Source organism: Oryzias latipes, chromosome 11 (genome assembly GCF_002234675.1).
Source record: "Oryzias latipes chromosome 11, ASM223467v1".
Taxonomy (NCBI): domain Eukaryota; kingdom Metazoa; phylum Chordata; class Actinopteri; order Beloniformes; family Adrianichthyidae; genus Oryzias; species Oryzias latipes.
The window spans coordinates 16,044,819-16,056,183 of NC_019869.2; the positions used below are offsets into that span (position 1 = coordinate 16,044,819).

General features: G+C 39.7%; 2 protein-coding genes across 2 annotated transcripts in view; both read left to right on the forward strand.

Moving 5' to 3' along the window:
• Positions 1–1,329: 1,329 nt before the first annotated feature.
• On the forward strand, positions 1,330–8,554 carry LOC101168223 (tubulin beta chain). The gene is made up of 5 exons (XM_004074067.4): positions 1,330–1,480; positions 4,271–4,379; positions 5,129–5,239; positions 5,482–5,726; positions 5,812–8,554. The coding sequence occupies exons 1-5, from the start codon at positions 1,424–1,426 to the stop codon at positions 6,622–6,624; spliced, it is 1,335 nt and encodes a 444-aa protein (XP_004074115.1). The 5' UTR covers positions 1,330–1,423; the 3' UTR covers positions 6,625–8,554.
• Positions 8,555–10,291: 1,737 nt separating this feature from the next.
• The window catches only part of LOC101155864, a 19,890-nt gene continuing 18,816 nt past the window's right edge, over positions 10,292–11,365 (forward strand). The window contains exon 1 of the mRNA XM_023959942.1: positions 10,292–10,714. The gene's annotated coding sequence lies outside the window, so the exon portion shown is untranslated. The remainder of the gene's footprint in view (positions 10,715–11,365) is intronic.

Genomic DNA, 11,365 nt, shown 5'->3' on the forward strand with positions numbered 1-11,365 from the left:
AAATATCAAATTAATGTAATGCAGAAAATGGATTGGGCTGCATTTATGTTGGACCAGAGTTTGCTCCAAATGAAGACATTCTCTTTGCAGGACTTCAGAGAACAGTTTGTAAAATGCATTCATGCTTTAACACATAAATACATGATAGAATATATAATCATTACTTTCTCACCCTCCGTGGGTGGTTTCTCAGCTAAGCTTGGGTCCTCTACCAGAGGCCTGGGAGCTTGAGGGTCCTGCGCAGGATCTTTGCTGTTCCTAGCACTGCACTTTTCTGGACACCAGTCACTTTCACCTTCCGAGCCTTCTCCTTTTCTTCCTAGAGTCCCCTGATTTTTCTTGGATGTTCATCCCGAACAGTGGCTCTCAGGCTCATTAGTCTTTGGCCTCCTTCCTTGCGGCCAGTGTAAAGTCTAATGGATGGATCCCTATATTCATATCTTTATTGCGTGTTTTGAAGTATCCACTCACTCCTCATTCTTTGCATGTAAATAGGATTACTTGAGTAGGCGCATTAAAATAGGACCCTTTCATATGTTCTCATATCTAGTACATTTTTGTCTTGTTACAGTAGCCTGTCAGGGTTTCATTACTTAGTTGCAGGTTACAGTTATTTAAAATGCCATATCAATAACATTATTCTACAGTAATAAACACCATGCAGACTATAACACAATGTTTTTTTAGCATGCACATTAACTATTTCAAGGTCACACTGCTGCAATTTTGTCTAAAAAGTCCAAATACGGTGTGATTCTTCCATCAATACCAAGAATTGAATTGTTTTCTTTCTTTTTCTCTTTCCCTTTTTTGTTTTTACTCATTTTACTTTTTAGACATATAAATTTTTGTTAAAACACTAAATGCAATTTTTTAAATTTTGGATTTACTTTGTATGATAGGTCACAATTCTGATCAACATAAGAGGCCTAAACAACAACACTAAACAAAAGCATCTGTTTATATTCATTTGCAGTTATTTATTTAGAATTCTAAAAACTGATTTAAACACAAATCTGTCCTTTTCTCTTCTATTCTCTTCAATTCTCTTCTATTCCATTTTAATTCTATTCTATTCTATTCTATTCTATTCTATTCTATTCTATTCTATTCTATTCTATTCTATTCTATTCTATTCTATTCTATTCCATTCTATTCAAGCTCCAACAGGGCACATTCACAGATCCCTCCCTATCCTTTTCCGGCCCTTGCCGTCAAATCACGGAAACCCCTCGCGCGAGAAAGAACCAATGAGAATTGAGGCCCTGAGACAGCAGCCAATCAGCTGCTTAAACGCAAAATATGCCCCGCCCTAGACATTTCTGTGCGCCTGTTGGCCTGTCTGTGACTACAGCGCTTGTTCAGTCAGATCAGCTGCTCTGTGTTTCCTCTGTTAAAGTTAATCTCCTAACTAACATCCATCATGAGGGAAATCGTGCACATCCAGGCCGGCCAGTGCGGGAACCAAATAGGTGCTAAGGTAAATTATTCTAGATCCAACTGTTACAATTTCAAGAAAGATTTTTTTAACCCTTTATTGAAACAAAGAAACTTGTTAACATTAGGTCATCCTTTTTATTTATTGTAATTTTTGTTTAGGAAATGAAAATAATTACAAAAAACATGCAGACTTGATGATCAGTTTGTTTTGAAAACGGAAGTTTTGTTGTTTTTAATCCAGATTTAAATTTGCTTTAGGTCCAAACCAAAAGAATGTGCGTATTCAACTTTTTAAAAAGTAATTTTACTCCTCAAGATTTGCAAAGCTTGACCAAACTGAGAATGAAACAATGAATCTGTTCAAATAGCTTGTCATGTGTTGGATTATAAATATTAATGAGGGAATTTATTAAATTTCCGATCTTCAATTCACAATATTTAAATAGTATTTTATGTTTCCTTCATACCATGAGACTTAAGGCTATTGAGCATAAAACAGTCAGACATTTGGTGAAACTGTGACTCTCAGCCATGATGAATGAATGGGTCAGACTCAGAGGGCCAGCTGCTGGCCTGTCTGCTGGCTGCGTCTTTGTCTCTGAGAAAATGAAGGAGGCCTGGCGAGAAAAGGTTAAATTTGCTGAGGCAGAGGAGAGGAACGCAGCCGGAGGAGGTTGAAGAAGGGGGGAGATAACAGTGGCTCAGTGTGTATCTGAAAGCCCAGATGAGGTCATTTAAATGGGCCCTCTTCCTCTGCGTGTGTCACATGCTCACGCCCTGAAGCAGGGCTCAGCCTCAAACCCTGCCACACAATAAATCACTTTTTTCCTGTTTGCCAGCTGTTTTGCAGCTCTATTTATCATCTCCATAGCATAACAACTGTAAAAGAAGTGACAAATGTTGGATGAATGTAGCTGATTGTATAATATAAACGTTAACTCTCACCCTAAGTTTCCCTTGATGCTACAACATATGGAGAGATTCTGCTGCTTAACGGCCTTGATCAATGAAGACGAGTGTATTTTCAGAGGATTTAGTGAGCCTGAGGTCAGGAACATTTCACATTGGATTAACTGCCTGAATCCACCCGTTTACACAATCAAGCCAAAATCTTCTCAGCCCGTTTATGTTGGAAAATATCCCACAGGAGGGACTGAGAGGGAGGACGAATTGATGTAACTCATTGTTGTTGTAAGAAAGGAGAAACCCAAAACGGAGTCAATTTCCTCTCGCTTTTCTTTTGAAATCATCTTTTTTTGAAGGATGGGGTGAAGGGTCAAGATGATTTAATCCACCAGCTTGTTGCCATAAGGATGACAAGATTTGAATGAAGGTGCCCCAGAATATGAGCTGCTGAGCCTGGGGGTCGCACCAGATTCCTGGCACAAGGGCGATATTTTAAATGGTCAAAGCTTTGAGTCAGTCTAAATGTGGGTGGGGTGGGTTACTGGAGACTGTTCTGGGGCATGAGGCTTAGTTGTGATTAAGATTAAATGACTAAAACATTTGGCTCTCATTCTATCTTCTTTCTGGTAACCTGCTGTGCCTGCCCCCCCCCCCCCCCCCCCCCCCCCCCCGCTGTCATGCACACTCAGAGTCCATTGTACAGATTAAGGTCAGCCGACTGAGCTGGTCTGACAGTCTTTGCTCTCGTCTGAACTGTGTTTGGCGTTGGAGTCTCAGTCTGTGATGTTGGAGGTGACTGGAGTCTTTAAAGACTTCATGAGGCTTTGCCTGCAAACTCCTAACCTGCATTCTTGAAGCTGCAAGACTAGACTGTGGGGTCGACTGGGAAAGTCCAGGTCATTAGTAGAAGTGTATTTCATCCTTTTTTATTTTCTATGCTTCCAAGTCTAAAAATTCAGATTTTGGTGAATCTTTACTTCACATACATTAAACAAAACACGCATTAATGTTTACTAAACCTATAAAAACCTGTGCTTATCTGTTTTTGTGGGTACTAATCCAAACAATGGCCCCTGAATTTAAAAAAAGGGTTTCATGTCTACATAAAATCTCCCAATTTCAGTATTTGTCTTGTATAAACACTGAACTTTTTTAAAGATGGCAGTAGGTAAACTTAGATATGTGATCAGCCCTCCGGCTGTTGCTGCAATCTTGTGATTCCTGAGGATTTTAGTCTCCAGCCTTTAACAAAAAACGGTGTCAAACATAAATAAACATTAAAATAATAGACTTTTCTGTGTATAATAACACTTTTTTAAATCACTGAGGAAGTAGTTCTGACAAAACTGTGACTTACAGTAAATAAAAAAGCTCCATTGTAGCCTTTTTAACATTTTTTAACTTTCTTTTAAGTGCTGTTCCTATTGAGGTGTTTGCTAGTCTACAGTAGATCTAGTCAGTTAGATCCATCATCCTCCCTCTAAAGTGACAGATCCCTCAAATGATCCCATGTTGAGAAATAACGTGACGACAGTTCACCTCCTGCGTCTACATCTCAGCTTTTGCTGTGCGTGAGTTTCATTATGAAACGTATGTGGTGCTGTAATAGTGGTGATAGTTGGAAGAAAGTTGACAGACTGCAGCTGCTGCTAAGAAGGCTCCTCTTCAAAGAAAGACTTCTTTTACTCGTTTCAAACAAGCAGGTCTCTCAAAAAGGCTGCTGCTCTCCTCAGGTGGTCTTGTGACTCCGTGTTCTCAAGTTAGCGTGTCCTCCTTTGAGGCACAGAAGACTGCATTTTCCCCCAAACTCACTTGCAGTTATAACCCAAGACACAAAGAATTCCCCTTCACCAAAAGATGTTCTGCTGTTAAAAATAAATCAAGTTTTTCTTCTGTGACCTGGGTTTTTCTTTTTTCTTTGAAGTTCTGGGAGGTGATCAGCGATGAGCACGGCATTGACCCGACAGGAACGTACCATGGCGACAGTGACCTGCAGCTGGACAGGATCAGCGTGTACTACAATGAAGCCTCGGGTATGTAGTTTGTGGAGTTTGATGCAGCTGCAGTTCACAGGTTTAAGCCACTAACTGCAGTTAAAGGTGATGGTAATTTCTTTTTAAATATTTGAAACAATAAAATATATTTTCTAAAGGTATTTGTCCAGCTTTATGATTGGTGTGAGAAACATTTTTCTGAGTTTTATTTTTTATGTTTTTACTTGATCTAAACAAAAGATGGGCACATGGTTATGTATCAAGTTTGATTCTTATCAATTGAATTAAATCTTGTGGCAGCTCAGTTTTCTCAAATAAAACAAAATAAATCTGGTTTTATGTTTTACTGAGAGCTCTGAAATTTCTAAAACATTTAGTTGACTTTTTTTTTAAAATCAAAACTTAAATCTGAAAACAAAAACCCCAGATCAGCTGCAAACTCAAAATACACCTTAAAGCACCCCCTTTTCTGTGATCCACGAGTCCATCTAGTGGTCAAAAGATGTATTGCACACCAACTCCATTAGAACAACAGAACTCTGTGACGTTAGCTCTTCACCAGCTAGAATATCAGCATTTAGCATAAAGTAAGTCAAAATTAATTTATTAAATAAAAAATACCAAAATGATTTTTATTTAAACAGATTATTTCCTTTTTCGCCAAAAAGTCTATATGACTTGTTTTATTTTGTTTTTCTTTTAAGCACTTGTGCATTTTTCCCTTTTTCTCTTTGAAGATTTTTTGGTTACAGTTTTTGTTAACCTGATTGGTGTTTGTGTGTTTGCAGGGGGGAAGTATGTGCCCAGAGCCATCCTCGTGGACCTAGAACCGGGCACCATGGACTCCGTTCGCTCTGGACCTTTTGGGCAAATCTTCAGACCTGACAACTTTGTCTTCGGTAAAAGAAATTTGTCTCTGAAATTTACGCTCCAGCTTTGTGCTGCTTTCATCACCTCCTTTTCTTTTGACAAATAGTGCTCTTCAACCACACGTGATAAAGGCTTTCATTAAATGACATCATGAAGCAGTGCGTTGTCTTAACTCACTGACAAAACTTTAGTTTATTTTCTCTAGTGAGTTAAAAAATGTAACTATTTGTGTAAACGTTGGGTCATAATCTCGTTTTTCTTTATTTTTTAGGTCAGAGTGGAGCTGGAAACAACTGGGCCAAAGGTCACTACACTGAGGGGGCGGAGCTTGTGGATTCCGTCTTGGACGTTGTGAGGAAGGAGGCGGAGAGCTGCGAGTGTCTGCAGGGTTTCCAGCTCACGCACTCCCTGGGTGGAGGCACCGGCTCCGGCATGGGAACCCTGCTCATCAGTAAAATCAGAGAGGAGTACCCCGACCGCATTATGAACACCTTCAGCGTGGTGCCTTCCCCCAAGGTAAGCCGAAACCTGGTCACATGACGGTGACATAGTTACATGTGACATTGCTCCATAGCAGTTTTTTCTTTTCCTTGTTTTTCAGGTGTCAGACACAGTGGTTGAGCCGTACAATGCCACCCTGTCGGTCCACCAGTTGGTAGAAAACACAGATGAGACCTACTGCATTGACAATGAAGCTCTCTACGACATCTGCTTCCGCACTCTCAAACTCACCACGCCCACCTACGGAGACCTCAACCACCTGGTCTCAGCCACCATGAGCGGCGTCACCACCTGCCTGCGTTTCCCCGGACAGCTGAACGCCGATCTGAGGAAGCTGGCCGTCAACATGGTCCCCTTCCCTCGTCTGCACTTCTTCATGCCTGGCTTTGCCCCTCTGACAAGCCGGGGCAGCCAGCAGTACCGCGCCCTGACGGTCCCCGAGCTCACCCAGCAGGTGTTTGATGCCAAGAACATGATGGCGGCCTGCGACCCTCGTCACGGCCGCTATCTGACCGTGGCTGCCGTGTTCCGCGGCCGCATGTCCATGAAGGAGGTGGATGAGCAGATGCTGAATGTCCAGAACAAGAACAGCAGCTACTTTGTGGAGTGGATCCCAAATAATGTGAAGACGGCGGTCTGCGACATCCCGCCGCGGGGCCTCAAGATGGCCGTCACCTTCATCGGCAACAGCACCGCCATCCAGGAGCTGTTCAAGCGCATCTCTGAGCAGTTCACCGCCATGTTCCGCCGCAAAGCCTTCCTGCACTGGTACACGGGCGAGGGCATGGACGAGATGGAGTTCACCGAGGCCGAGAGCAACATGAACGACCTGGTGTCAGAGTACCAGCAGTACCAGGACGCCACGGCCGAGGAGGAGGGCGAGTTCGAAGAGGAGGTGGAGGAGGATGCCTAAACCAGACAAGAGCCAAGAAAACCAGAAAATCTAAAAACAACCAAAAAAAAGTAAAACATTTTTAAAGATGTAGTGGGTTAAAGGAGGGCAGCGTCTGAATCTGATAAAGGAGGGAGATGAAGGCAGGACGACAAAGAGAATGAAAACATGACCAAATTAATGTGCCATGATTTATACTTTTAACATCATGTAGGCCCCTCATGTAGGCACTTTAACATTGGGAGTTGGGTCATCTAGACCCACTAGACAGTGCTCTGAACCTTTTTTCTTCAATGATTTGTGATCTTCACTGGTGTCCATGGATTACATGAAATCTTTCCACCTTTATCCACCTTTGTCATGGTAGGGAGAACACGTCAATGTGAGGGTGGGGTCATCTAAGATAGCACAATGGTTACGTACAAAACTATTAACTCTTGCTGAAAAAAATGCTCAATTGTCTCTGTTTAACACTTTCCTTAAGTTTACAGTAACCTTTAACTATAAAATGTAGTAAACATCGATGGTGTCAGGAGTTTCTGTGAGTAAATAATCACATTAAAAAATGCACTACTTCTCACACAAACAAAATCGACAGAATGCCGTTTGGTAAACAGATTGCGTCTACCAAACACTCAAAGTTCTGTTGGATTTTCACCATTTTCTTCCTGTCAACATGATTCAGGAAAACAAATGCATAAAACAATGATTTTTACATTCGAGCTATATTATGTTCCTGTGTGCCATATAAGGTGACATGTTTCATGGATCAGTGGGGTTTTTGCCTTTTCTTTGGATTTCATTTGATTTAAAGTAAAATTTAAAAAACACATTCAAAGTTCTTTTAAATATTGAAAACTTATGTTTGCTAAGATTTAGATTTTTAATCTTTTCCTACACCTCAGAAAATTAAACTTCTTTCAATTAACTGTGAATTCAAAATGCAGATTCCTTAATATTGTCAATAAATTCAACAGAAATATGCTTCAACAACTTGATTATTAATGCTTTTTTCCCCCTTTTGCTCGTGCTGTTGTGAGGTTATGGTTAGAAAGATGGAAACAGGGTCATGTTTGCACAAAAGCTAGTAAATAGAAATCCTTTCACTCAAAGGACAAATCAAAAAAAATCTTTCTTAGTTGTTTCATTTAAAACCCCACTTTTATTCTACCTCTTTTTTGGTCAAATTAGTAGTTAGAATAACCAGAACTAACGGCTTATTTAGTCAAAGCAAATATCAGTTTAACTTCAAGAGATTCAGAGTTAAAGTCCACATCTGCAGCTGTGGGGTTTTTGCTCAGACGCCAGCAAACGTGGTGAGGAAATCCCTGCTTTCAGTTGGTCAAACCATTGTGAAAACTTTATTCTCTATGACTGACTTTCAAAACAGAAAAACAGACTTTGCATGGGAACATCAGTGCTTTTGTTAGATTGGTGTTTGTGTTTACTGCTACATTTGCTAGAGCTCCGTTTGTCTTTGAAGCAAATATGCGAGTAAATTCAATAACTATTAAAACCTGAGATAACATTAATACTAACATATAAATGTAAAAACAGTTTAACATTAAAAGAGGCATCTTTTTGAATTTCAATCTCTTGATTTTTAGAAACATCCACTAATAAAGCACTTGAGTCTTTTATAAATCTTGTAATTCATTTCCATTATAACAGCAAACATTTTGGCGCAAATGTTTTTTTAAAAAAAAGGGGTCCTTGAACCAAAAATGCAAACACCATTTTATAGTTGTTTTGTTTTATGAAATGTTTATGTTTAACTGCATTATATCAACCTGTGAAATATTTGCTCTGAGCCAATTCAGTGTTATAATCTAAGATTCTTTCAGGTCCTTTGTTTCCATTCGCTTTTGTCATTAAAGGAATTCCATTCCTGTGTAAGCATTTTATTTGTGCATGAAACATGAAAGAAATAAAAGAGAATTTGTAGAAAAGACAAAATTGGTGTTTGTCATGTTTAATGTAAACAAGTTTTGATGAAAAAAATTGTTAAAAATGAAATTAAAGACCAACAGTAATTACAGTATACATACTTTTTTGTTTATCATCAGTCAAAAGGAAGTCGTTAGATTCAATTTAATCTATATAATGCCAATGTTGGCATTTTATTCCATCTTATGAATCAGTTTAATTATAAATCATCCAAACAACCATAACGCCAAATAATAATGCAGCCTAACTTAAATCTAATACTCTAAAGGAACAGACTTGGAGAAGACATTTAAAAGTCAGTTTCTAATTTCTTAATGGATTTTAGAAAAACTTATGTAAATGTAGTGATAAAAGCAAATTCCTTGATTTTGATTGGTTAAATCACACTGATTGGAAGCAAAAGACATGTCCATGTAATTGTTCTGCTTTTCTCTGTGTTTATGCTATATGTGTGTTTGATTTCTCACCGCAGCACATTGATACATCGATCAATGCAATTGCTCCAGCTTTTGTGGGTTGTTCTATTTTTTGAAAACAACATAAACCATCTTCCATACCTGCCTCATCATCAGGTCATGGGGCTGGGGGTGCTGTCCATGGGGTTGTAACTGGAGGGAGCCCAGAAAAAAGTTAGAGAACAGTAACAGGTCAATGTTACAGAGTCACACAGAAAATCAACCACACACACTGTTGTGTTCACCTATTAGCCAATGAAGTGATTACTGAAATAACAATGATTATGATTAAAGTAATAATAGGAGTCAATTCATTAGGTTTGACTCATACTGGTCACTACATAACACAGAAAACATGTTTTAAGACATGGGGGTGATGGGGGGCAACTCCTGCACAAAAATCTAGGGATTTTATTCATTCAATTTGTAAATTATTCGTTTTTATATTTCAAATGAATTTCAAAAGATTCAATAATTACCTAATGATTTGGTCAAATAAAATTAGTAGAACTTGGAAATGATTTCACAACATGAAACTGTGTAAATTGCACAAGCTTTTAGTTAAAGTACTAAACCCAGAGATTTTCCATTGAAACACAAACAAGTCTATTTAAGGATGAGATGGGAAAACAATGATGAAGGCAAAAGATCAGAGCAGATGGGTTTATTTATTCAATAACGTTTCCCAGTGTGACTTTTGTTTTCGGTGACCTTCTGCAGTAAATATGAGCTTCTCCAGCCTCCAACACAAAGCTTCAACAATTTTACTTTGAGATGATTTATTGGTTATCATAAAATTCTTAGATTGCACAATAAATAAATAAACGATTCGCTTTGTAAAAGACCTGCAGCATGACTCAAAACAATAAAAAAAACAGCATCGACTTGCAGCTGCAGAATAGATCAGGACCTTGGACAGCGACAACATACATAGCGAGGCAATTTAGTGCCATGGACGAATCGGAAAGCTATGAATAATAAAATAAAGAGCTCGGACAGCAGTTCCATTAGGTTGTCCATTTCAAGCGCTTTCTGAAAACGGGATTTCGTGTAAACGTGCACATTGTCTGAGTACTCTGTCTTGCTTCTGCATCGACCTGAATAAATGTTAAAACATGTTAAAACAACAAAAACACCATTTTCTTTGGAGTGGGTTTAATTGAGTTAAATACCACCCCCCCCAAAAAAAGAGAAGCAAATAATGCACAAACTCCACAGTAATTTGATTCCTCGAAGTTTGTCATGAGTTTTTTAATCTTTTTTTTTTTTTTACATTTTATACGCTTTATTATTGTTTAATGCAATAAAATAGATGGGACCAAACGAAAGAAGCATGAATATTATGTGAACGCCTAAATTCAAATTCCAAAAAGATCAGCAGAGGATTCCTTCTTCAGGTTCATATTAGGTGACAGCAGACTGTGAGAACAATAGTAGCTGGATAACCGCAGAGCTTTCTTCTGCTGGCTCCGAGCCAGACTCGCCGCTCTTTCCCGAAGTTTTCCGATTAACTCCGAAGTGAGAGCATCCCCACACCCGAGTCAGGCCGAAATCTTTGGCTGCTTTCGATCTTCCCCGTTAAGGAGTACCATTGCCGAGTAGGGGGTGGAGGGGTGGTCCAGATCAGTAAAAGAAGGAAAAAAATAAGAATTCATCTCCGCCGAGCCCCTCCCGTTTGAGTGAGATTCGGATTCGAGGCTGATCTAAAGGTAATTCCCATGATTTGTTTTTACTGTACGATTCACCCACGCGTTTTGTGACAGGATTGCGAGCAGACAGGGACAGAGTGGGTTAAATTCTGCAGTTTTTCTTTGCTTTGGAGTGTTGGCGTGCGTGGAGCTGGTCGTGCGGGGCGTGAAATCCCAGAGAGCAGCAATTACAAGCATCAGCCAGCGCACAGGAATGAGCTGTGAACGCGTTCAGTGCGTAAAAGTGGGCTAAAGTTTGAATTTCACGGAGGTGCTGGTTGAAATCCGACCAATTTTACGCACAGGAAGCCACATTTTAAAAGCGATTCTTTCCATTTCATTTGGTTCATGAAAAAGCCCTTCCCATAATCAGACTCTGGCGCATGCCTTTGGTGGAGCAGCCCTTTCATGTATTTTTCACGTGGACTGGCCTGTTATGTCGTCGTGTGTTGGGGATATACCCTCCTGAAGCTGGGGGTATTTTCTGCTCCATCCTGGTGGAAACGGTAACGCAGTGCACTACGGCACACATTAGAGCTGCTGACTAAGTAGCCCAGCTGTCACTTGGAAGACTCACAGCTGAATGGGAGCTTTTGATGAATGAAAGAAGGACAATCAGTGCAATCAAATGGAAACTAGCCACTTATTTTTGCTCCAGATGTGTGTAAAATA

Coding starts and splice junctions, on each gene's coding strand:
- LOC101168223 (XM_004074067.4), top strand. CDS start 1,424: ATGAGGGAAATCGTGCACATCCAGGCCGGCCAGTGCGGGAACCAAATA. Junction 1,481..4,270: donor GGAACCAAATAGGTGCTAAG/GTAAATTATTCT, acceptor TTTTCTTTGAAG/TTCTGGGAGGTGATCAGCGA. Junction 5,727..5,811: donor GCGTGGTGCCTTCCCCCAAG/GTAAGCCGAAAC, acceptor CTTGTTTTTCAG/GTGTCAGACACAGTGGTTGA.